The 23,171-nt window shown below is 34.2% G+C and overlaps 1 protein-coding gene across 9 annotated transcripts; it reads left to right on the top strand.

Annotated features, from left to right (window-relative positions):
* Window positions 1–13,798: 13,798 nt before the first annotated feature.
* Window positions 13,799–16,644, top strand: LOC107630621 (uncharacterized). Of its 9 annotated transcripts, none has more exons than XM_016333821.3 (5): window positions 13,799–13,921; window positions 14,024–14,140; window positions 14,229–14,321; window positions 14,614–15,890; window positions 16,214–16,644. In XM_016333821.3, exons 3-5 carry the CDS (start codon window positions 14,309–14,311, stop codon window positions 16,235–16,237), a joined length of 1,314 nt encoding a protein of 437 aa, XP_016189307.1. In that variant the 5' UTR covers window positions 13,799–13,921; window positions 14,024–14,140; window positions 14,229–14,308; the 3' UTR covers window positions 16,238–16,644. The 9 variants fall into 9 exon arrangements, with proteins under 9 accessions (XP_016189307.1, XP_088365762.1, XP_020974677.1 ...); XM_088509636.1 differs by having other exon boundaries at window positions 13,808–13,921; window positions 14,677–15,890; XM_021119018.2 differs by having other exon boundaries at window positions 13,808–13,921; window positions 14,024–14,321.
* The last annotated feature ends 6,527 nt before the right edge of the window (window positions 16,645–23,171 follow it).

Raw genomic sequence — 23,171 nt, 5'->3', positions numbered from 1 at the left:
GGATAATAGAAAGAGATTGAAACGATTATCTCTCGTGTGAATAGTGGGAGATAACGGGAGAAATAACAATTTCAATTTTTTTCCCACTATTCTCATTAATCTCGGTTAACAGTAGGCAAACAGTTATTTTTATTTTTCAAATTTAAAGCAATCCAATTGGATTATAATTTAATTTAAAATTTTTTAAAATAGATATGTTTGATCAATTAGTACTCAAAAAGAGTACATAAAACATTTTTGTTTAAATTATGATCCAATTGAATTTATTTAAATTTGAAAACTAATAACAACCGTTTGCCAATTGTTAGGAAAGATTAATGGGAGTGGAAAGAGAATTAAAATAGTTATCTCTCACGTTAGTGGACAGTGGGAGATAACGTGAGAGATAACCGTTTCAATTCTCTTCCACTATTCCATCAACTTGTTTTGAATACTAATTGATCAAACATATTTATCTTAATCTCTTCTACCAACTTTTTATGTACTAATTGCATACTAAAAGTTTGGATTATTGATAATATTAATATTTTTTATTATTTTTAAATTTATTTTTTTAAAAAAATACATATATCTCATTTACACAATATGAAAGAAATATTTATTTTTAAATTATTTATTTCAGTAATTATTATAATTAATTTATTTATTAAAATAAAAATCCTTTAAAATGGTCTCATGTATGCAATTACAAATTAAAATATTTAATTTAGAATGAATTTGTGAAGGATGTGTGACTCAATCGACGAATCAGACAACTTAAAAAGTATCAACATCAAGTATTTTAATTGCGATAAATATTAAGAATAAATTAAGAACAAATTATTAAATAAATGTGATGATGAGTTTGAAAAATTCTAAATTAAATTAGTGATGACTAAATATTATTAATATGATTAATTGTCAAATTATTAATTTAATTCATATGTATTAATTGTATAATTTTGCTGTGCAAATTTTGTTATTGGGCCGAAAAAATAGCAAGCCCAAGATGTTGGAAGTGAATCAGCCTTGGTTAAAAATTGTTAAATATTGTGGCTGAAGCAATATTTTGATTATTGGGTCAAATTAATTTAAACAAGCCCAATTATGTTAAAGAAAAACACATTCAGCCTTGAGCAAAAATAGTTATATTAATTAGCTGAATTATTTCTATGATTAGTTGAAACAGAATTCAATCATTATGACTATTAACCCAAATTAATTTTTGTTGGCTTGCTTGGTCCGAAATGAAGAAAAGAGAGAAAGCAAATACTTCTTGCTTCCAACGGATCTCTCTCTCATGTGATGGATTCCAAATTTAATTCAATTATCATTAATCACATGGGAACAATGAGAGAGAAATTAGCAATTGATTTGATTGTCATCATCAATGCTACACGCCACCTAAAGCAGAAAAAGGGAAGTCATTTAATTCATTTTAATTCAAATCCATTAAAAGTTCTCTCTCTTCTCTCTCATCTCTCTTCTTCATTCAGTCACTTCACAGAGAAAGCATGGAAGATTTTGCAAGCTATCAGAGTAATGAAGAAAAAGCTAGAAGTAAGCTAAAGACCATTGTAATGATGGCAAGAAAAAGAAAAAGAAAACAAAAAGTATGTTGTGGTTGAGATCTTCACTAAAAAGAGGTAAGATTTGGTGAAGTAATCTCATGCTCTCCATACCAAAAATGAAAGAAGATGATCTCAGTCAGAGGAAGAAGATCCTTAAGGGATGGCTTGTCTCAGCTTTTGATCAACCACCACAGGAGGTAACTACATTAGCTACGTGATGGAGGATGTAGAAGTTTGAGCAGAAGAAGCTGTCATCATCAAGAACTCATCAAGGGCTAGAAATCCTTCTTGGAGTGCAAGTCAAGATGGAAGGCCCGGATTGATGAAGCTTGGTGTAAAGAGAAGACACAGAGATAATTGCATGTTGAGTTTTACATTCGGTTTCCTCTCCTCTCTCTCTGGCCGAACCGGTTTTGGTTTGAAGAAGAAGAAGTTTAGCTTGGTTCAACAGTTTCAACCGTAGGCTTCTCCTTCTATAAATAACGGAGAACAGCCAGGGTTTGAAGCAAGGAAAAAGAGTGAGCACAGAGTTCTCATAGCTACCTAAGCTAACAGAAGTTCTTCTCCTTTAATGTTCTTTATTTTGTATTTTTCTGTTTAATTTTGTCTGTCTTAAGTCTCATAGAAAAAGGCAAACAGTGAGATTTGTAAGAAAAAGTCATAGAGCGGAAAAGGCAAAGTGCAAAAAATTAAAAGAAAAAGCCATAGATGTCCTTAGAGGTCCTTTGTACATCTGTGTTGTGTATCATGATTCTGTGGAAATCCCCTTGCAAGTTGAGTTAGCACTTAGCGGTTGAAAGCTCGGCAGTGACCAAGTCAAGTTCAGGATTGGGGATTAGATTCTGGACTTGTCCCGGATAGGAAGGGTAGTTCCTAGGGAGAATTGGTGTATGTAATCATGAAGATTATAGTGAAATTCCATCATTATTGTGATGAAGACTGGATGTAGGTTGCATTGCACTTGGCAGCTGAACCAGGATATTTCGTGGTGTGATTCTCTCTCTTCCTTCTACTCCATTTCTGTTTCTGTTGCACAGGAGATAAAAATGAAAAATATCTCGTGCCGGGTTACAAGATAAAAAGAAAAAGTCTCGTGACTGGGTACGAGACAAAAATAAAAAAGTCTCCAAAAGTTGTTTCAAAGACCAGCAAGTTTTAATAAGCAAAAAAAGGGGTTAAGATTCAACCCCTTCTCTTAGCCACTGAAAAACCATCATGTGAGAATATTTAAAAATAAAATTATTAAATCCTCTTATGTTGCCTATATCTTCATCAATCTTAAGTGCAAGAAAAAAAATAATATTACAAAATACAAATTTAATTAAAGAATAAACAAATAAAAATACATTTAAACAAAATAAATTAAAAACTTTTCATAATAAAATTATAAAATTAATATTCAACTAAAAAATAATAATTAAATTAATAAAAGAGAGAAAAAGAAGAATAGAAAAAATATTATTTTCATACATTTTGTTTTTTTTATCATTATGAAATTTTTTTAATAAATTAATTAGAGTGAGAACAAATTTTATATAGTACAAACCAACATTAATATAAAATTAAACCATATAAGAGAGTGGAAGAGAGGAGGAGAAAAAATACTATCTTTATATATAGTATTTATTTTTACTGTTACACAAAAATTCTAATAGAATAATTAGAATAAGTGTAATTGTAAATAATATTAGTAGATGATACGTACTCAAAATAAAATTATACAAGATAAAATTAACATAAAATTAGAAGACAATGTATTTATCATATTTTGCTTACTTTTATATTGTGTAACATTGTGCGTTAAGATTGAAAAAGAAGAAACAAAAAATAACCGACAATACTTTGTAGATGAAATTTCGAAATGAAAAGGAGAACGCAACACATAATAGTGAAATAAAGGTAAATAATAAAAAGAAGAAAGTTCGGTAAGCATTTTTTTGTTTGTTGTAGTATGTATAGAATTTTGTAGTAAACATCTATGTCAATATAAATAAAAAAAATAAGAAAAGAGTGAGAATAAAATAAAAGATAATAATAATAATAATATAATAAAAGAGTACGAACATAATATATGAGATAGTAAAAATAACAATAATTTTACATACAGATTGTTTTATGATAGTAAAAATAATTACAACTGGACAAATTATTCTAGATTATAGTGATGGGATAAATAAAAAAAAAAATTGGACACCAAATTTCTATATCTCTCTTAATTTATCAAGTATATTAAATAAAATAAAATATTACTTTTACGGTATAAATTATATAAAAAAAAATATTTAATCCTAGAAAAGAGAATGCAATATATAATAGTAAAATAATGGTAAATAATTGAAAGAAGAAAATTTGTAGGCATGTTTTTTGTTTGTTGTAGCACGTATAGAATTTTGTAGCAAACATCCTGTCAATATAATAAAAAAAGAGTGAGAACAAAAATACAAAGAAAAATAATGATAATAATATGATAAGAGAGTACTAATATGATATATGAGATAGTAAAAATAAGGGTTAAGTACGATTTTGATCCTTAAGGTAGGGGTTGAAAATTCTTTTGGTTTCTAATTTTTTTTTCTTTATAAAATCATCCCTAAGATTTAACTTAGTTTTAAAATAGTTTTTTTTCTCAAAATTTAATTTTTATTACCAAACTACCCCTAATTAAAAAATATATAAAATAAATAAAACAAAAAAAAATTGAAGGGAATCACGCTGGGGTTCAAGGAAGAAGAAGGAGAAGGAAAGATGGGGAAGGAAAGGGGAAGAGAATTCGCTGTCGTTGCTCTTCGCTGCTGCCGCTGCTCCTTGTCGTTCGGTCTTTGCCGCTGGATCTCGTCGCCAGATCTTGCCGCTGCTCCTTTTCCTCGCTTGACGTTGACGCTAGCAGATCCGTGAGGGCGAACATCGCACGTTGCTCGCCGTTTCTACTCCTCCTCCTCGCTCAGTCGCCGGTCGTCGCTGCTCCTCGTCGGCCATTTCTTCTCCTCGGCCGTTTCTGCTCCTCTCCGTTTCTGTTAATTATATTATTGAATTTGTTTGATTTGTGGATTTATTGATTTTGTTAATTTCATTGTTTCTGATTATGAGTCTATTATTATTTTTTATTCTAATTTCATTCTGCTTCTGGTTGCTTTGCTTCTGCTTCTGGTTTTTTGTGCTTCTGCTTCTGGTTTTGCTTCTAATTCCATTGTTTCTGCTTCTATTTTTGGTTGCTTGTACTTTTGGTTCTGATTTTGCTTCTAATTCAATTTTACTCTGCTTCTGCTTCTGGTTACTTGTACTTCTGATTCTGATTTTACTTCTAATTCCATTATTTCTGCTTCTGCTTCGGGTTGTTTGTGCTTCTAGTTCTGGTTTTATTTCTAATTCTGTTGTTTTTGCTTTTGCTTCTGATTGCTTTTTTTTTTAATGTTTATTGCATTGTTTCATTGTTGTTGTTGCTGATGCTTCGACGAAGAAGAAGAAATGATGTTGGGACGGAAAAGAAGAAAAAGAAGAATAAAAAATGAGGATTTTGGGAAAGAAGGGGAAGGGTAGTTTGGTCCGAAGGACGATTTTAAAACTAAGTTAAATTTTAGGGACGATTTTGTAAGCAAAAAAAGGTTGAGGACAAAAAAATTTTCAGCTTCTACCTTAGGGACCAAAATCGTACTTAACCCTAAAAATAACAATAACTCCACATAAAAGCTGTATTTTGATAGTAAAAATAATGATAATGGTACAGATTGTTTTAGATTATAGTGATGGGATAAAATGAAAAAAAAATTGGACACCAAATTTCTATTTCCATAATTATTAATCTGGTATGTTAAGTGAAATAAAATATTACTTTTGTAGTATAAATTAAATAAAAAAATATTTAAAACTTAGCATTATAGTAGAAGAAAATAATTTGACAGAAATTAATATTATCAATTATACAATTGAACTATTTCAGTTCAACCTTATCGAAAAGAATAAAAAAAATCCAAATATAAATTTATTAGGTATTAAATAAACAAAATAAAATAAAACGTTATTATTGCAATATAAATTAAATAAAAAATGGCTAATACTTTTAGAATAAAAGAAAACAGATTCTTAAAAATAAATAAAATAAATATTTTATACAATAACTGATATCCGTAGACTCATTTCAGAGAATAACTACATATAGTTTATATATTTTTACTCTCTTTAAGGAGTAACTATACATAATTTTGAATTATAGTGATAGGGATAAAATTAAAAGAAAGAATTGGATACTAAACTCCTATAGTCTCTTTAATTTATTAGGTATAGGTATATTAAATGAAATAAAATATTATTATTTATAGTCTAAATTAAATAACAAATATTTAACCTTTAGCATTATAGTAGAAATAAATAGTTATTATGATAGAAATTAAAGTTGTCAATTATACATGGGACTATTTCAATTTAACGTTGTTGAAAAGAATAAAATAAAATTCGAATCTAAATTTATTAGGTATTAAATAAAACAAAATAAAATAAAATATTATTATTTGTAATATAAATTAAATTAAAAATGACCAATATTTTTAGAATAAAAAAATTAGATTTAAAAAAATAAATATTTTATACAAGACTAATATTTATCATTGGTGGTTCATTTCAGAAAGTAACTATACATAATTTACGTGTGTACGCTATAATGGCGGAGGATGCCGTTCAGTCCGACACTTTGGTTAAAGGTAAATAAGAGATTGGGGATAATGTGTTAACTGCATTGTACGACTGATAAGTTGCTAATTTACAATTGTAGACGTCAAAATTTGCATTTAAATTCAGATTTAGTGGCAGATTATATGGTGACTTAGGATAACATTGGGTATTTGGTAAATTGTTAGGTGCTGAGGCAGGTAGAAATGGAAAAAAAGTAGAAAGTATGATTTTTAGGTTTGAATTGATTGAAAATTAATGATTGAGAAGATAGAAGACTTGTAGATGGCAATGGTATACCTTGGATTTGAACTTGAAAGGAAAGTTTGTGAATTTGTATAATTGTGTAGAAATGGGATAACGACTGTTATTAGAAAACGGATGTTATAAGCTTTGAATGATTAGTTAATGTGAGTATGGAGATCAAGAATTTTTAAGAGATCGCAGTTGAGTCTTAGGATGAGCGTAAGCATTATTTAGGTTAGGTTGAGAAAGTTTAGAAGTGAGCCTAGGTTTTGTGATCCGATAAGGGAATATGATGTGAATACATGATTGGATTCTTCGTGGCTAACGATCAGAGTGACGCAGCGAAAGCATTAACACAGGATAGTTGTGAATAGGAGCTGTAGAAAGTGACTAGAAATATCTTAGTCTTGAATACTCAAAGAGTTTAGTGGGTTAACGTAAATAACGATTTCCAGGAAATTAAATTCGATTGTGGCTGCGAGATTAGATTAATTTCGAAATGGTTATCGAAATGAGTGTCAGTGTGTAATTGGTTTTGGGTGATAAGTGAGTGCAAGATGTTGTGTTTGAAAGACAATTATTTCGATATTAGATCATGTTGATTTTGGTTTTAGAGTGAAGATTAAAAATACTTAGTTTTAAATGATGAATCTAAGATGTTGAATTGAAATGCTGAGTTGTGTTGAAGTTGGAATGCTAGGTTTGTGTTGCGATTACATTGAGGGAACCCACGAAGGGTGGTGAATTTCAACTTAGGAGAGGTTCTGCCAACTTTGGTAAGGATTTGAAGAGTTTTGGAGATTTTGAGTTATAATTTTAATTGAGAGTTGTGAAAGGTTTTATAAATAGAAAGATGAATGTGATGTTTGAATAGCTATTAAGAAATATCTAGAGGAAGTTAAGAGTAACACAAGGGAGAACAGCGTAGACTTGAAAGTCGGTTGAGTTTATGAGTTATGCAAGACAATGACAGAGGTGATTAAGCATTTAAATTGACGTTAAATGGTAGGATGAATAGTGTGAGTTTGTTTGAATTTGAGGAAACTTTCAATGGTGATTTAGCCTAAGTTTAGTTTTCTTTTTGTGGACCAAATTTTGAGGACAAAATTTTAAATAAGGTGGGTAGGATGTAAAACCCAGTCAAACTGTATTAAATAAGTAATTAATTAAATATGGGCAAAAATGGTTAGAAAATTTAGCAGTCAAAATTTGACAATTTAAATATGATATTTAGACTCAGTGAATTTTTCTGAGTCGAAAAATATAGTGTTCTACATAAAATCGCGCATTAAAAATTTGACCGATAATACCGGCTGAGACTTGTCTGATACTGTAGTTGAGAAAATTAACTATGAGTGAGAAATATTAAAAAAGTTAAAATTTGTAATTGAGATGGTAAAAATAATTAAAACGCACATTAAAATGATAATTTTAAAGGTTTTGGTCAAAAATTGGACCAACGGACTAAGCAAACGAACTTGGGCTGCAATTATGCCCAAGGCCCATTAGCTTATACCCATACTCCACCCCATTCAACAGACACCTCCTCATTATCATCAAAAACAAACTTTGTCCCCTTGGAGAGAAAAGGAGAAGGAGCATTATTCACCTTCTTCTTCCTTCCACTATAACTTCCTCTTTGGTGCTCCGATTGATGAGTCGTTTGCTGTCACGCGTCGCTCTCATCGTCTTCGATTCTATTTAGATATTATAGCGAGTATCTCGTTGTCCTCTGTTCAGTATGGTTTCTCTCTGAATTTATTTTTTGGTTTGAATTTTGAAGAAATCTTATGATTTTGGTTGTTTAGGGTGCTCTAGTATGAGCTATTGGTGAGTTTCATCAACCATTTCCATGGATTAAGGTAAGAAATCTCCAAACTCTTGTGATTTATCAAATCTCATGAACCCTAGATTAATTTATATGTAAAATTGGTTATGTTAGTATTGTTAGGTGAATTTGGCACACTTTGAGGACTCAAATTTGCTTGTGAAACTTTTGGGGTGAGCCTTGGAGTGGAGAATTCAAGTTTTGGATGTGAACCGTCGTCATTTCATTTAAGTACCGTATGTCCGTATGGTGTGATGAGAATTCCTATGTTAGACGTCCCTAGGATTAAGCTTGAATGGTTTGATTGAATGTATTAGTATGTATAGTGAATGTATAAATGGAATTGATATTGGTTAATGATTATGCATATATGAATTTGTATTGAATTGATAAATATTGAGTCGAAGACCGTAGAATTGGTCCAGTGGCCAGAAAAAAGTATGAACGGTAAGTAATGATTGAATTTTGTGATGATATATGAGTTTGAATGAGAATTGGTATAGAATGTGTGGAAATTGGAATGATTGATGAAATAGTGGAAAATGAGATTTTGAGGTATTGGATTGATGAATTTAATTTGGAATGTATAAATGAAGTAGGTTTAAATTTTGGTTGAATGTGGATATGTGGATTGAGTTAGTTCGAGATCAATTTGTTGAGTGAAAAATTGTTTTGCCTTGTGAACATTGAAAAAATTGGTAGATTCTGCTTTTGGTAAAAATTGATTTTCGGCCAACTTTGGCGGGCTGTATCTCGGTCCTCGGAGTTGAAAATTTTACAAAACTAGATTTTTATTAAAACTCATTTATTGATCTTTCCAACGGTTCAATAATGGCTGAAAAAGAAATTTTGTGAAAAAAGACATGAAGGTTTGAAATTTGGGCTGAAAATTTAGTTTTTACAACATATTAGCTTTTTGCCATTCTGATATGCATGCGTACGCGAGCATTGTCGTGAGTATGCGGGAGTTGGCCTTTGTCCAATACCCATGCATCTGCGTACGTGACTTTGGTATAAAAATGCTCATGCGTACGCAGACATGGTGATGTGAGCGTCCTCTACTCTCCAATTTTTTTGTGTACGCGAGGGTGGTCTGTGTACGCGAGTTTGCCTAATTTTGCACTCATGCGTATGCATGAGGCATGCATGAGGCATGCATACACATGGCCAACCAGATTTTCAAAACTTGAATTTTAATGTTCTCAACCATTCTTTTAGCTTTTTAAACCTTTATAAATCCCGATAAGAGTATAGAGCCGGTGTAATTAAGGATGGAAGAGTTAAAGACCAAATCTAAAGAGTTGAGTTAGTGAAATTGAGAAAATTGAATAAGACGTGGAGTGATGCAAGATAAGGATGAATGTGATGATTAATAATGATTGGTTATGATGATGAATGAGTTTAATTAAGATTGAATATGAATTGAGATGAGATTGATGATGGAATTAATGTTGAATATGATTATGATTTAGGTTACTAACCCTACATACTCACATAATTCAACCTATCGTATCATCATCTATCCTGTGTTTTCACATGACATTATATATTATCTATGAGAAACCAAAACCATACTTTGGTCTATTCCTCCCTAATCTAAAGACACCTCAAATTTAACCGTTTCTTAAGCTCCAAAGCTCCAACTCCTCACCAAACGCGAACTCCCAGCCACCAAGATTCAAATTCAAGCTTCCAATGCCACCAATTTGATCCTAACACATACAATTTAGTCTAATACCAAACAATATCACTAAAAAACAATATAGGATTCATAATTATGAATGATTCACAAGAGTTAGTGGTTTCTTACCTTACCCACATTCGTTTGGGATAAGTCCCAACAAGTTCCCAAAACTAATTCAATCCTATAACACCAAAATTAAAATCTAAATTTTCGAAATTACAAGGAAGAAGGATGAGAAAAAATAGCAAGGTACTTACCACTTTTTTTGGTGGGTTTTGTAGAGCTCGACACGGTGGTCGCATGGCCGTAAACGGTGCGGCGATTGAAGCTCGAAATTGAAAGATAAGTGGATTTGAATTTGGAGCTAAGGTTTGAGGTTTCTTCTCTTCCCTTTCAGCGTGCTTCCATGGAAATGAGGAAGGAAGATGACTAAGTTTGGTGTTCTATATGTTGGGCCTTGGACTCGGTTTGGATCTGGTCCAATCGGTTTGTCCTGTTGGCCCGATTTTGGACCAAAACCTTTAAAATTAGTATCAAAATTTGTATTTTTAATATTTTTATCTCTTTAGATTAGTAAAAATTAGCTTCCTAATTTCTTTGATTAATAAAAAATTTATTGACTAATTATTTATTAATTACTAATTACGCAGGATTTACAATAAATGATTGAGATTGAAATGTATCTACCCGAGTAGATGCAGTGGAGTGATTCTGCTTGTTCCGAAATGTGGTGAGATATACCTGTTTGGGTAGATACAGCGGTATTGTTTCACTTGTTTTGGGTTATGGTTTGAGATTCTGGGTAGATGCATGGATGGTGGCTTTGTCTTGCTTGCTCCTAGTTTGTATTTGATCTTCTGGGGTAGATGCAAAGATGGTGATTTTATCCCGCTTGCTCGCAAATGTTCACCCTCCATCGCAAGATGTGGCCGGACACTTAGATCTTTCCGGATATTATTCCTCTAAGAGATGTGAATTTCTTTTGGTAGATGCGTGCACGTCGAGAGTGTCCAAAGTTTGCTACCGGACATGTCGGGTTGGCTGTATAACCGACAAATGAGCTCATTGGGCATAGGGCAGGCATACATCATTTGCATATGTTTGATTTATGTGGGTTTGTCTAATTGTATTACTTTGCCTAGTTGAATATGTTATATGGTTAAATGCTACTTGCCTCACTTGTGTATTACTTGTCTGTATTGCTTGTGTTTGCTCAACTGAGAGGTCCCTCATACTTGTGTTAGTTGATGCTGACGGCTAGTGCTGGTTCTGGTTATGGTTCTATAATAAATTGGAAGTTGAAATTTTTGAAAAGTTCGGAAAGATGAGAAATTGAATTAGACTTAGTATCCCCTAGAACAGTTGTCTAATTCACGGATTAGTGAAAATCTAAGATGAACAATTGATAAAAGGAAGCTTAGGATGCTTAGTGAGGTCCTATTATAGTGCATTGTATTTATTTGGCACTTTTACCATACTAGAAACTCATGGATCAGGGGTTCTCATTCCGAATATATCTCTTATTTTTCAAATGCAGGTCCAGGTGCTCAGCAGTGAGCAGTGGTTCATCTGAGTGATGGCGAAGAAATTTGTCCTCTATTTATATTTTGTTTAGAATCTCTCCTTATTTATTTTGAAAAACTTATATGTATGTAATTATCTATTTTGGAACTTGCCTATAGAGGCTTTGATGTATGTTTTAGGAGAGATAATAAAATACTGTTGTCAAATTGATTTTAATTCTGTAACCTCAGTCGGCCTAAACTTCGCAGGCCGTGACTAGTGGCTATTTACTTATGATATATTTATATCCTGTCTTTATCTTATTCTTCTGTACGTTTTGTCTTTACCTTTGCTTTTCGAACGCGCCTTTATCTTCTGTTTTTCGATATGTGAGTGTTCTCCGATGTCGATTTTATTTTACTCCTTTTCATGCTTCTTGTTTAATAACTCCCTTCAATTATATATATGTATGTATTATAATCTACCTTGAGAGTCGTACAACCTTATTAACACTGACTTATAACTCGAGTTTAAGGATTTGTATATTAGGGTGTTACACATTCAATCTTATCCTATGGACAACTAACTTAGGGATTCACATAACTTTACATAATGCCTACTTGAAATTCAAACCCGTACCTGAATGTCGGCGGTTCTAAACCCTTAAAACTTTGTACACCAATCCAAGAGCTTCGTACCAATAACACGCCGAGCAAACTCCACCTCACGCCGACAATCAATTCCAACAAGCTCTAGTTCATCTAATTTCACAATTTCAACAAATTTCAACCTAGGGTTTATAGAATTGGCAACTCAAAAGGGGATAAGATTTTCTTACCTTGACCTACAAGAAATTTAGATAGAACCCATTTGGAATCTATACTAGAGCATCCCCTAAACAACCAAAATCATAATAATTCAACATCCCATGAACCAAAAAAAGCGACTTACTGTGGAAAATGAATCTGGACGAAAATCTTAAAGTTTCTTATCACAAAACTTAGATAGAATTGAAGAGGATGAGGAGAGCTATGCGTGGCTATAAACCATACTCTTTCTCTCTCTTTTCTGATTGAAATGAGCTGAAATGCTTCAATATTGAGTATTTATATAGTGGGCTTGTGCCCAACTTGGGTCCGGACCAGTTTATGGTTCGTTTAGCCCAATCTCTGAATAAAACCTTTACAATAAGCGTTCGATTTTCTATCCCAAATATTTATATCTTCTCTAATTTATAAAATTTAACTTCTTAAATTTATTTATTTATTAATTAAATTTTTTCACTCAAAGTACCAGACAGTCTAAGCTGGTATTGCTAGTTAAATCCCCACTACGTCTCCTTAGGTATTTTTTCGCAGAAAATTATATTTTTCCACTCGAAAGAATTCACTGTATCCAATTATCATCGTTAAATTTTCAAATTTCTAAGTCTTGATTTCCGACTCTGTACTAATTTGATTAATTTTTAAAATTTTAGGGATGAAAATGACTTACGTTTGGACTTTCAGAGACTATTTTGACTATAAATATTTTTTTACATGTCAAGTGACACGTGATATGCTAGGTGTCACTAACTTGGCACGTCAATCAATCATCTGGTGACACGTGACACTTACCATGACACGTCATCATCTAATTGATGGAAGGACCAATTTGACTTATGTTTTATCTTTCAAGGACTAATATGACTACAAAAATCATTTGAGAACTAATTTGAAGAATGAGTGATTTTTCAGAAACGAATTTGACTATTAACACACACATATATATATATATATATATATATATATATATATATATATATATATATATATTATTTTATACACACGTATGTACATATATAATTTTTATATAATTATATATCACAGATGATATTAATTATAATTGGTAGAGATATAAATTTTTATTTATATAAAATTATAAATTATGTTTATATTATTTAATTTAATCCATGAACTTTAAGTGAGATAAATTTAAATTTGTTCTAATTTGACTCAATTTGAGTTACTTCTAACCGTAACTTCACGAGTTAAAATTTTGTTGGTAGAAATTTAGGTGCAGTTGATTTCACGTGAAGTTAATATCTGAGAACCGTTAAATTATTTGACTAAATTTTCATCTAACGACTTTCAGATATCAACTTCATGTAAAAGTCAACTTCACCTGAGTTTTCACCAATTTTGATATTTTAATTTTAATCTAACATACTATCTTCCTAATTTCAAATTTAATTAATTTATAAAAATATAAAATAACAGGCACATTTAATTATGATAATAACAAATAATTAAATAATAAAGACAGTCTAGAAATCTGGAGTATACCACGCTTTCTAGATACACAGCAAGCCAAAGACGTTAAAAACGAACCATGGTTTTGTCTGCAACTGGAAACCGAAAGATAGTATCTGTTTCTTTTCCTCATGTGCGTGTCCTTCAATATTTCTAGGTAGGATGTTACTCGTTCCTTTCCGTAAAAGCTTTTTCCTTTTCATTTTCTCTTTTCATTCCTCGTAATTAAGACTCGGCTTCTGAATTTTGTTAATCGCAGAGTTCACTCTACACAGACATACATTTACTTTCCCGTGTGTGTTTCGTTGCACCTATCCATGCTCATTATTTGGGAAAGTATATAAACAGTTAGATTCGGTCTTAACAATTTTTCCTAGTAAGAGAAGCGTGTTCAAGTTTTGGTCTTAACTCATTTTCATCATTCTTTTACCTACCCTTTTTAATTTTATTTTTATTCCTCACAGTTGTTTCTTGTGAAGCCATAACCCTCTCTGTTCTTGCAAGTTGATTTTGACTCGGGTCGGGTTCTGATTTTGATAATCTTATGGTGGTAACCGGTATGTGCTTCGTTTCTCTCACCCTTTATTGTTTCTCTTTACGATCACCTATGTAATGCTTTGTTCTAATTTTTTTTTTAAAATTCAGAAATTTCGTCAAGGTAATATCTATGATCTATTTGTGGTACTGAGCACATGGTTTTGCGCATTTAGTGGCATAGCGACACCTGTTCTTAAAATATTTTATATCAAAATCGTGAAATCATTCGCTTTTTTATTGAAAATAAAAATAAATTATATTTTCCCATCACTACCTTGGCTAAAATCAAACTGCTATACATTCCGTGTTCAGAAATTCGTGATCGTGATTACTTCAATTCAACATATATCGATCGGGTTACCATGGCTGAAACAGGCACGTGTCATGTGTTAGCTCGAACGCAAAGTGATGCAACGGCGTTGAAGGAGACTCTTCATGCCCAACAGCAACTTCTACAGAAGCTCTACGTGGAGTTGGATCAAGAAAGAGAAGCCTCTGCCACCGCAGCCAGCGAAGCGTTAGAAATGATTCTGCGTTTGCAAGGCGAAATGGCGGCAGTGAAGATGGAGGCCAATCACTACAAAAGAATGGCAGAGGAGAAGATAGGCCATGCCGAAGCGACCCTTGAAGAACTTGAAGAAGTTATATACCAAAAGGAAATGGAAATTGCGTCGCTTGAGTTCCAAGTAAAGGCTTACAAGCAAAAGCTTCTGAGCTTCAGGTGCGATTTCAATGCCAGCGAGTTTGGAATTGAAGTCCCAAAGGATCAGATTTTGAACAACGCAACCGATCAACAAGATGAAGAATTCTGCCAAAATAACTCTATCAGAAGGTTTCAATCTATGCCTGCTTCACAGTTCAAGAAGTCGTTTAGGAAGAGTGAAAGATCAACTAGTCCAGTTCTGGCCTTGGAAGCTATTCCTCCGAGCTTGGATCTGGCAAGAAAGTCAACAGAATTGGTAAGTGGAACACTTGACTCCTACTGGAACCAGATAAAAATGTTGAATGAAAGAGTGAAAGTGGTTTCAGATTCGAATGAAGAAGAAAAGTGTGCAAACTTGAGTACTATAAGTGAGCAAAGAGAGATAATGCCCTCTTTTATTGATTCAGATAATCCTCCTTCCACGCCTAATGTGCACGACGTATTTGAAGTCCCACAAACAAGTGAAAAAAATAAAGTGAATGAAATTGGGAAAAAATGGTTTGAGAAATGGAAGTCAGAGGCAGAGAATAGATTAAGGAAACCAGACTCTGTGTCTGAGTCTGAGGGGAAGCTTAATGTGCACCGCGAAATCACTACCCGAAGCATTAGGCGCATGACGACTGTTGTTGGCCAAAGGAAAGAAGGCATGGGTGTGGATTGCAACTTGCAAGAGGAGCTGCAAAAGGTGCATCAGAGAGTTGAGAGGCTTGAGAGGGAGAAATTCAGTACTAGAGAAGAGATTACCAAAGAAGTGGATGGTGAAGAGCAGTTGAGGCTGTTGAAGCACATAGAAAGTCAACTTAAATTGATGCATCTAGAGATGAAAAGTTGGAAAACTAAGAAAGCCACCCCAAATGAAGATGTGTCTTTAGCTCCTCTCCAAGAGGTAAATATAATTTTCCTCCATGTTAATTTAAACCCGAAATTCTTGGTTCAACGTACAGAAAGCACAATTTTAACATCGAATCCTTATACTAGAACTATACCGTCCATGTTAAACCCAAACATTTTTTATTCAATTGAGCAATTCTCATTATAGTATCTTTTCCATGGCTGCCTCTTATTGAAGCTTCAAATCAGTGCTCATACAGTACTCTTTAGTTTACAACTACATCTATCATATTTTATGAGAACTTTGATTATTTGTGCTCTTTCTGACGTCTGAAATATAAATAAAGTGATGACAAAATATTATGCATATATGCACAGGCAATGTTGCACTTTTGGCTTTGACAAAGTATCAGCAAAAGGCTAGTCCGCAAGAGGGGATATTCTGGGGTACAAGGTAGAAAAGTTCAAATTTTGATTGTCACAAATTCAATATCATGCAATATTGGCAATGGCGTGACGGATATTTATAATCAAGGTTGTACTGTAATCTGATGAAGAGATTGAGGTTTTGATAGGCTATGGCTTGCAATATTGAAATCGCAAAATTATATGCATCGTCTGTTTGCCAGCAATTTGTTGATAAAGCGTCCTGAATTCTTTGATTGTTGTATTCAGGCTAAATTATGTTTTTCAACTTTCTATCCCTAACATTTTGGGGATACTTTTAAGGAACTATGTTGTATGTACACCAAAAATATGGCACCATATAAAAATATATACTTAATTAGTATTCATGAAAAAATTTGATATACTGTCATAAAGTCATAAAGAAAACCCAGTATTCTGTCATAATAAGTTGAAGTATTTTATTGTAAAATGTTTAATTATTTTGAGAGTAGATTATTTGGTTCAAAAAATAATATAAAATAACATGTATAAATATATAAAATACGTGATAATTGATTTAGTAGTTAATTTTTTTGTTTTCAGTTTTAATTTCAACATATTTTTTTTCCCAAAAGGTAGATTTGCATTTCTTAATAATGTAAGAAATACAAATGTCTATTAAAGAATTAAATAAAGCAAAAAGGGGTTCTCTCATATTTCACATTTCAGTGATAAAATAAAACACTTGATATAAAGATAAAGGTGAAACAGCAACGTTAGGTTATAGTCAGAAAACTCGAGCTCTCAAAATTTCTTGATGCATCTTCTTGGTGGCCTCCACAATATCAAAGACCGGCTTCTCTCTCTGAACAAATACAAATTCATTCCTCCCTTTCCATATTCCCCAGCATAAAAGAGCAATATACTCCATCTTCCCTCTTCCGTCACTCCTTGTTCTAGCAGCTTCAAGTCTTCTACTCCACCACTCAGCAAAATTCGGTTGAACCAGCTCACGAACATCTAACTTCATAGGGGGTAGTACCACGCTGGTGCCGATTCGGGACAGGACAGGAGGCAGTGCAAGATGGTTTCCTCAGTAACTTGGCATCTTGAACAAATTGGTGAGGGTGATTGGAATCTTCAGTGAATTAGTTCCACAACTGGTAACCTTTTGTGAATGGCTCGCCAAATAAAGAGGACTTTTGAAGGTACCTTCATACTCCACAAAGATCCCCACAGACTTTTATTTTTCATAATTTGGGGGCACAAAAAAACAGGGAGATGCCGAAGCCCATATGCTATTTGATAACCAAAACAGACCTCATACGCTTGCCATTTGGTCCTAATCCAACACAAAAAGTCACCACTTGAGCTTTGAATATAATCCGTCACCTTGTAACTCGGTACTTATGGTGCATTATGAGTTATAACTCGACATTAATTATTATTCATTTTTTGTTTATAATTGACACTTTTATTAGCGACTTAATGATCATCATTTCCATCTTAATGATCAAACTGTAATAACCGAGAGAGTGTGAGAAAAAAAAGAAAAGAAGAGAGGGGAGAACACGTGGGGGCACATGCCCCCACTTAAAATTTTATTTCTCTCTTCTCCTCTTCTTCGACACTCCCCCCTCCCCTTCAGTTCTTCTTTCTCTTTCATTTCCTCTCAAAAATCAAAATGTAAAACCCTCGTTTCTCTTCTCTTACCAACTAGATTTCTTCATCTCTTCTCCTTGTAACCAACCACCCAATATCATCAAACTCACCTTTATCATCTTGCTTTCTTTTCTTCTCTACTCTACCTCTATTAATCAAAATCTCATTTTCTCAAAATCCCAAATCATGGAATGTCAACTTAATGAGTGAAAGAAGCATTTAACTTTGAGTTCCAATTATTATTGAGGCTTCAAGGTAACTCTTTGACTCAATAATTAGTCATATCCCCAATTTTTGTTATCTCTATATTTATGGGTATATATAAATCCGAATTTAGGGTTATTAGGATTAGAAAATTTGGGGCTTTTGGTCAAGATGAGTTAAATTATGTTAATTGACAATGTTAGTAGCTCACAAACATCATTATTGTCATATTTTTAGAGTTGTAGAGTTATTGGACATCATTTGGTAGCTTGTCGGCGCGCTCAGAGTTGCTTCCGGTTCTTTGAAATCAAGTTGTGAGTGGATATTATATCTATAATTGTTTTTAAATATATTATTATCAATATTTTTGTTGAATCATTAATTTTGGAGTTTGAAATTACTTTATTATTGTGGTTTTTGAATTTTTGAAATAAATATTGATTGTGAAACTTACAATTTTATAAAAATACACACGAGACGATATTTATATATTTTGTAAAGCATACATGTTTTCTTATTTGACTTTATTGAATTTTAATTAAATTTTAGTATGCATTTTTATATATATATATTTGATTTACTATGAAATTTAGTAATATGTTAAAGCATTAGAGATTTTTATAAGCGAGTTGGTTTGGATTGGTTTGGGAGACTCTGACTAGAAAACCGTAGTTAACGGCGGTTATGACGTTAACCTAGATGCATCTGGCTCAGACCTCAGCTAGCAGGGGCGTTGTTAGCCTAACGTGTAGGCCACACGTTGGATCTGTTATACCGTACGGGCACACTAGAGAAAAGGGCTACCTTTAGAGGTGGAGCCGCCCTAAGTGTGTAATATTCGATTTGATTTGACTTCTGGAATGAGAACTCCCATTTCAGTTCATTCTGCTTAATTATTTATCTATTTATTTGCATACTTAATTTATATGAATTCCTCATCTTTGGAAAGAAATATAATTTTCATGGTAAAATTTGTATTGTCTCGTGTGGGTTATAGATGTAATATTTGCTCACTGAGTTGCAAAACTCACCCTATTATATTCCCATATTTTTCAGATACAGGAGTCATTCCAGGTTCCATTCCACCTGCCTCTCAGTAGATCTTAGTCATTTTGGTGAGCCCTTCTTCTTTCCAAGGGCTAAGTAATTATGTAATGGAACCTTGCTCAAAATTTAGATTATGTCAATGCTCCATATGTCACAGGCAGGATCCTCGTGTGGGTTATGTTATTTTGAATCTTGAACTGTTTAGATAGTAATTATAAGTTGGTTATGTAAGACTTATGGATTTGATTATATACTTTAGTTATCAACTTGATATATATGATGCGTATTCTGGATATATTTGGTTGTGGATATGGTTGGAATATGTTGTTGTTGTTGTCTTTGGAAATGGATGTTTATTATCGATACAGGGAGTTAATATTTATATTGGTAAGGTCCTAGAAACATAGGAGGTTCTGTCCGTTTTTCTGAAAATTCGGTCGTTTGGCTTGCTGAGGGACTTGTCCCTTAAGCGCCAGTCATGGCTTGGTTCGGGTCATGACAAAATGGTATCAGAGCTTTAGGTTTCCCTGTGTAATATGGAGCAAGTGTTCTTTAGTAAGATCACAATTGTGCAAATGGAAGCCGGCCCATTTTCACAAAGTGTGATGTTACTAGAGGCCTATAGGAAGTTGTCCTCGATCTTTTGGTCTTATAATTCTTTCTGTCTGTCCTATTGTCTTTGAACTCCATATACATATGTCGTTGGTGATCCAATCGCTTTATTTACTCAATAGGTGGAAGATGCCACCTAAGAAAAGACGTGGTGGAGCTGTTAATGCTCCTGATACTGCTGAGTCCAATAGGGCAGTTTCTCCGTCGCTTGGAGCGCTTCGACAAAGGCCAAGGAGCCAAAGGATAGCTGATAGGCGCGAAGAAGAGAACCCCGCAATAAGAGAGGCTCAACCGGACTTAGCGGTTGAATTAAGGGGAATGAATCAAACCCTTAATGCGGTATTACAGGCCCTAACAAATCAAAATAGGGGCGGAGCAGGCATTCCTAGTATGCCAAATCCTCAGCCTCATAGAGTTCATCAATTGTTTGGGGATCAAAAGCTGCCAATTGAAAAGTATTTGAAGTTGAATTCGTCCACTTTCAATGGAGATTCATTGGATGAAGATCCACAACAATATCTAGAGGATGCAAAGAAAGCTATTCGAGCTTTCAAGTGCACCAAAGAATGGGCTGTTGAGTTAGTATCCTATAACCTGCGTGGTTCAGCAAGATATTGGTATGAGTCTCTTCTTGAGAGCAAAAAAGCAGATGGACTTCCTCCTCCTTCTTGGGAAGAGTTCACTGAAGAGTTCCTCGCTCGATTTTATCCAGCTAACAAGCAAGTAGAAGATGCAATTGCCTTTGAAAGATTAAGGCAAGAGAATATGACAGTGACTGAGTATGCTAAGAAGTTTAAGACTTTCTAAGAGTGCTCCATACTTGGTAAATTCAGAAGAGATAAAAGTACGTCGGTTCGTTCGTGGGTTGGCAGAACCTATGCTCACTACTCTTATGCCTGAAGTCGGACGCATGTCTTTTAAGGATGTCCTAAACTCTGCTTATGGAATTGAAGCTGGGATAGCGGAGAGAAATACTTTTAAGGATGTTGGTAAGAAGCCTAAAATGAAGAGACAATTTTCTGGTGGAGCTAGTTCAGGAGGATTTCAGTCTCATCATGGTCAGACTAATCAGCAAGGTTATTCGGGATATCGAGCTCGTTCTCAAGCATCTTTTGGTGGGGTCGCTTCTTCTGGATCTGCTCCCATGAGTGTTTCGAATCCCAGACCTTTTGTTAAGAGCACCTCTCAATCTAGTGCACATGGTTCAAATCAGACAAGGCCAGCTCAGCCCTATTGTCTTCAGTGTGGGAGTTACCATTCTGGTATATGTTTCAAGGCTACTGGTGCATATTTTGGTTGTGGTCAATCTGGTCATCTTAGGAGGGATTGTCCAAATCCAAGAGGAGGCTTTGCTCCTAGTATTGCACGTCCTACAACACCAATGCCATCATCTTCATCTATGTCTATTGGAAATTCTTCTAGTCCTAGTGGCAGAGGAGCAGGTGGCAGGGGTCAGACTTATAACAGAGGAGGGAGCCAAAGAGGAAGAGGTCAGGCACGTGTGTATGCTTTAACACGTTAAGATGCTCAAGCTTCTAATGCTGTGGTGGCAGGTACTTTACAAGTTTGTTCTTTAGATGCGCGAGTGTTATTTGATACGGGTTCCCATTATTCATATGTATCTCCACATCTTGCATCTTGTTTCGATAAACAACCTGAACTGTTATCCCACTCATTTCATGTTGGCACTCCACTTGGAGTCTCCACGGTAGTTCGAGTCGTGTTTCGGTCTTGTGTTGTTAGAATTAATACGGTTGAAACCTTAGCTGATTTGATCCTTTTAGAACCAATGGAAGATATTGATGTCATCTTAGGCATGAATTGGTTAGTAGCTTGTCATGCTGATGTGGGCTGTTACTCCAAAACTGTGAAGTTTGACATACCGGGTATCTCACCTTTTGCTTTTAAGGGTGATGACTGTCCCACTTTAGCTAGCATCATCTCATCTATGAGTGCTATGCAATTGATGGATAAGGGAAACCAAGGACTTCTGGCAGTTGTTAGAGATGTTGATGCCGAAGTGCCTAGTCTTGATCAGGTTCCTATTGTTAGAGAATTCCCTGACGTGTTCCCTGATGAGCTACCGGGGATGCCGCCTGATCGTGAAGTTGAGTTTTCCATAGAATTGGCTCCGGGAGTCCAACCTGTGTCCATTCCTCCCTATCGTATGGCTCCAACTGAGTTACGATAATTAAAAGTTCAATTGGAAGATATGCTAGAGAAAGGCTTCATTCGTCCTAGCACTTCTCCATGGGGAGCTCCTGTTCTATTCGTAAAGAAGAAGGATGGAACGATGCGACTATGTGTGGATTATCGTCAACTCAATAAGATAACTGTTCGTAATAAGTATCCATTGCCAAGGATTGATGATTTGTTTGATCAACTTCAAGGAGCTACCTGTTTCTCAAAAATCGACCTGCGTTCAGGGTACCATCAATTGAAGATAAAAGAGGAAGACATTCCAAAAACTGCTTTTCGTACTCGCTATGGGCACTATGAGTTCTTAGTAATGTCCTTTGGTCTGACGAATGCGCCGGCAGCTTTCATGGACTTAATGAATCGAATCTTCAAACCTTTCTTAGATCGCTTTGTTATCGTCTTCATCGATGATATCTTGGTGTATTCGAAAAGTGCTACGGAGCATGAGTATCATTTGAGGATTGTGTTACAAACCTTAAGGGATCACAAGCTTTATGCTAAGTTTTCTAAATGTGAGTTTTGGCTTGATCAAGTGGCATTCTTGGGGCATGTGGTATCAAAAGATGGAATCATGGTGGATCTAAAGAAGGTTGAAGCCGTTCAGAAGTGGCCAAGGCCTACTTCAGTGACAGAAATTCGTAGCTTTCTAGGGTTGGCCGGCTACTATCGACGATTCATCAAGGACTTCTCGAGAATTTCGGCACCATTAACCAAGTTAACTCAGAAGAATATGAAGTTTCAATGGTCAGAAGCTTGTGAGGAAAGTTTCCAGACACTTAAGGCTTGTCTAACCTCAGCACCAGTTCTTGTTTTACCTTATGGATCTGGGGGATTCTCAGTCTTTTGCGATGCATCTCGGATAGGACTTGGTTGTGTATTAATGCAGCATGGTCGCGTTATTGCCTATGCCTCGCGACAACTCAAGAAGCATGAGCAGAATTATCCAACTCATGACCTGGAAATGGCAGCGGTCGTCTTTGCTTTAAAGATTTGGAGACACTACCTTTATGGTGAGACCTGTGAGATCTATACGGATCACAAGAGTTTGAAGTATATATTCCAATAAAAGGATTTAAACTTAAGGCAACGGAGATGGATGGAGTTACTAAAAGATTATGATTGTACCATTTTGTATCATCCTGGAAAGGCAAACGTTGTAGCAGATCCCCTCAGTAGGAAATCTATGGGTAGCTTGGCCCATATCACTCTTGGAAGGAGACCAATT

This window comes from Arachis ipaensis, chromosome B3 (assembly GCF_059453495.1).
Source record: "Arachis ipaensis isolate K30076 ecotype BB chromosome B3, ASM5945349v1, whole genome shotgun sequence".
NCBI classification, from domain to species: domain Eukaryota; kingdom Viridiplantae; phylum Streptophyta; class Magnoliopsida; order Fabales; family Fabaceae; genus Arachis; species Arachis ipaensis.
Note: the sequence above shows the minus strand (reverse complement) of the source record. Positions and strands in the feature narration are given on the sequence as shown.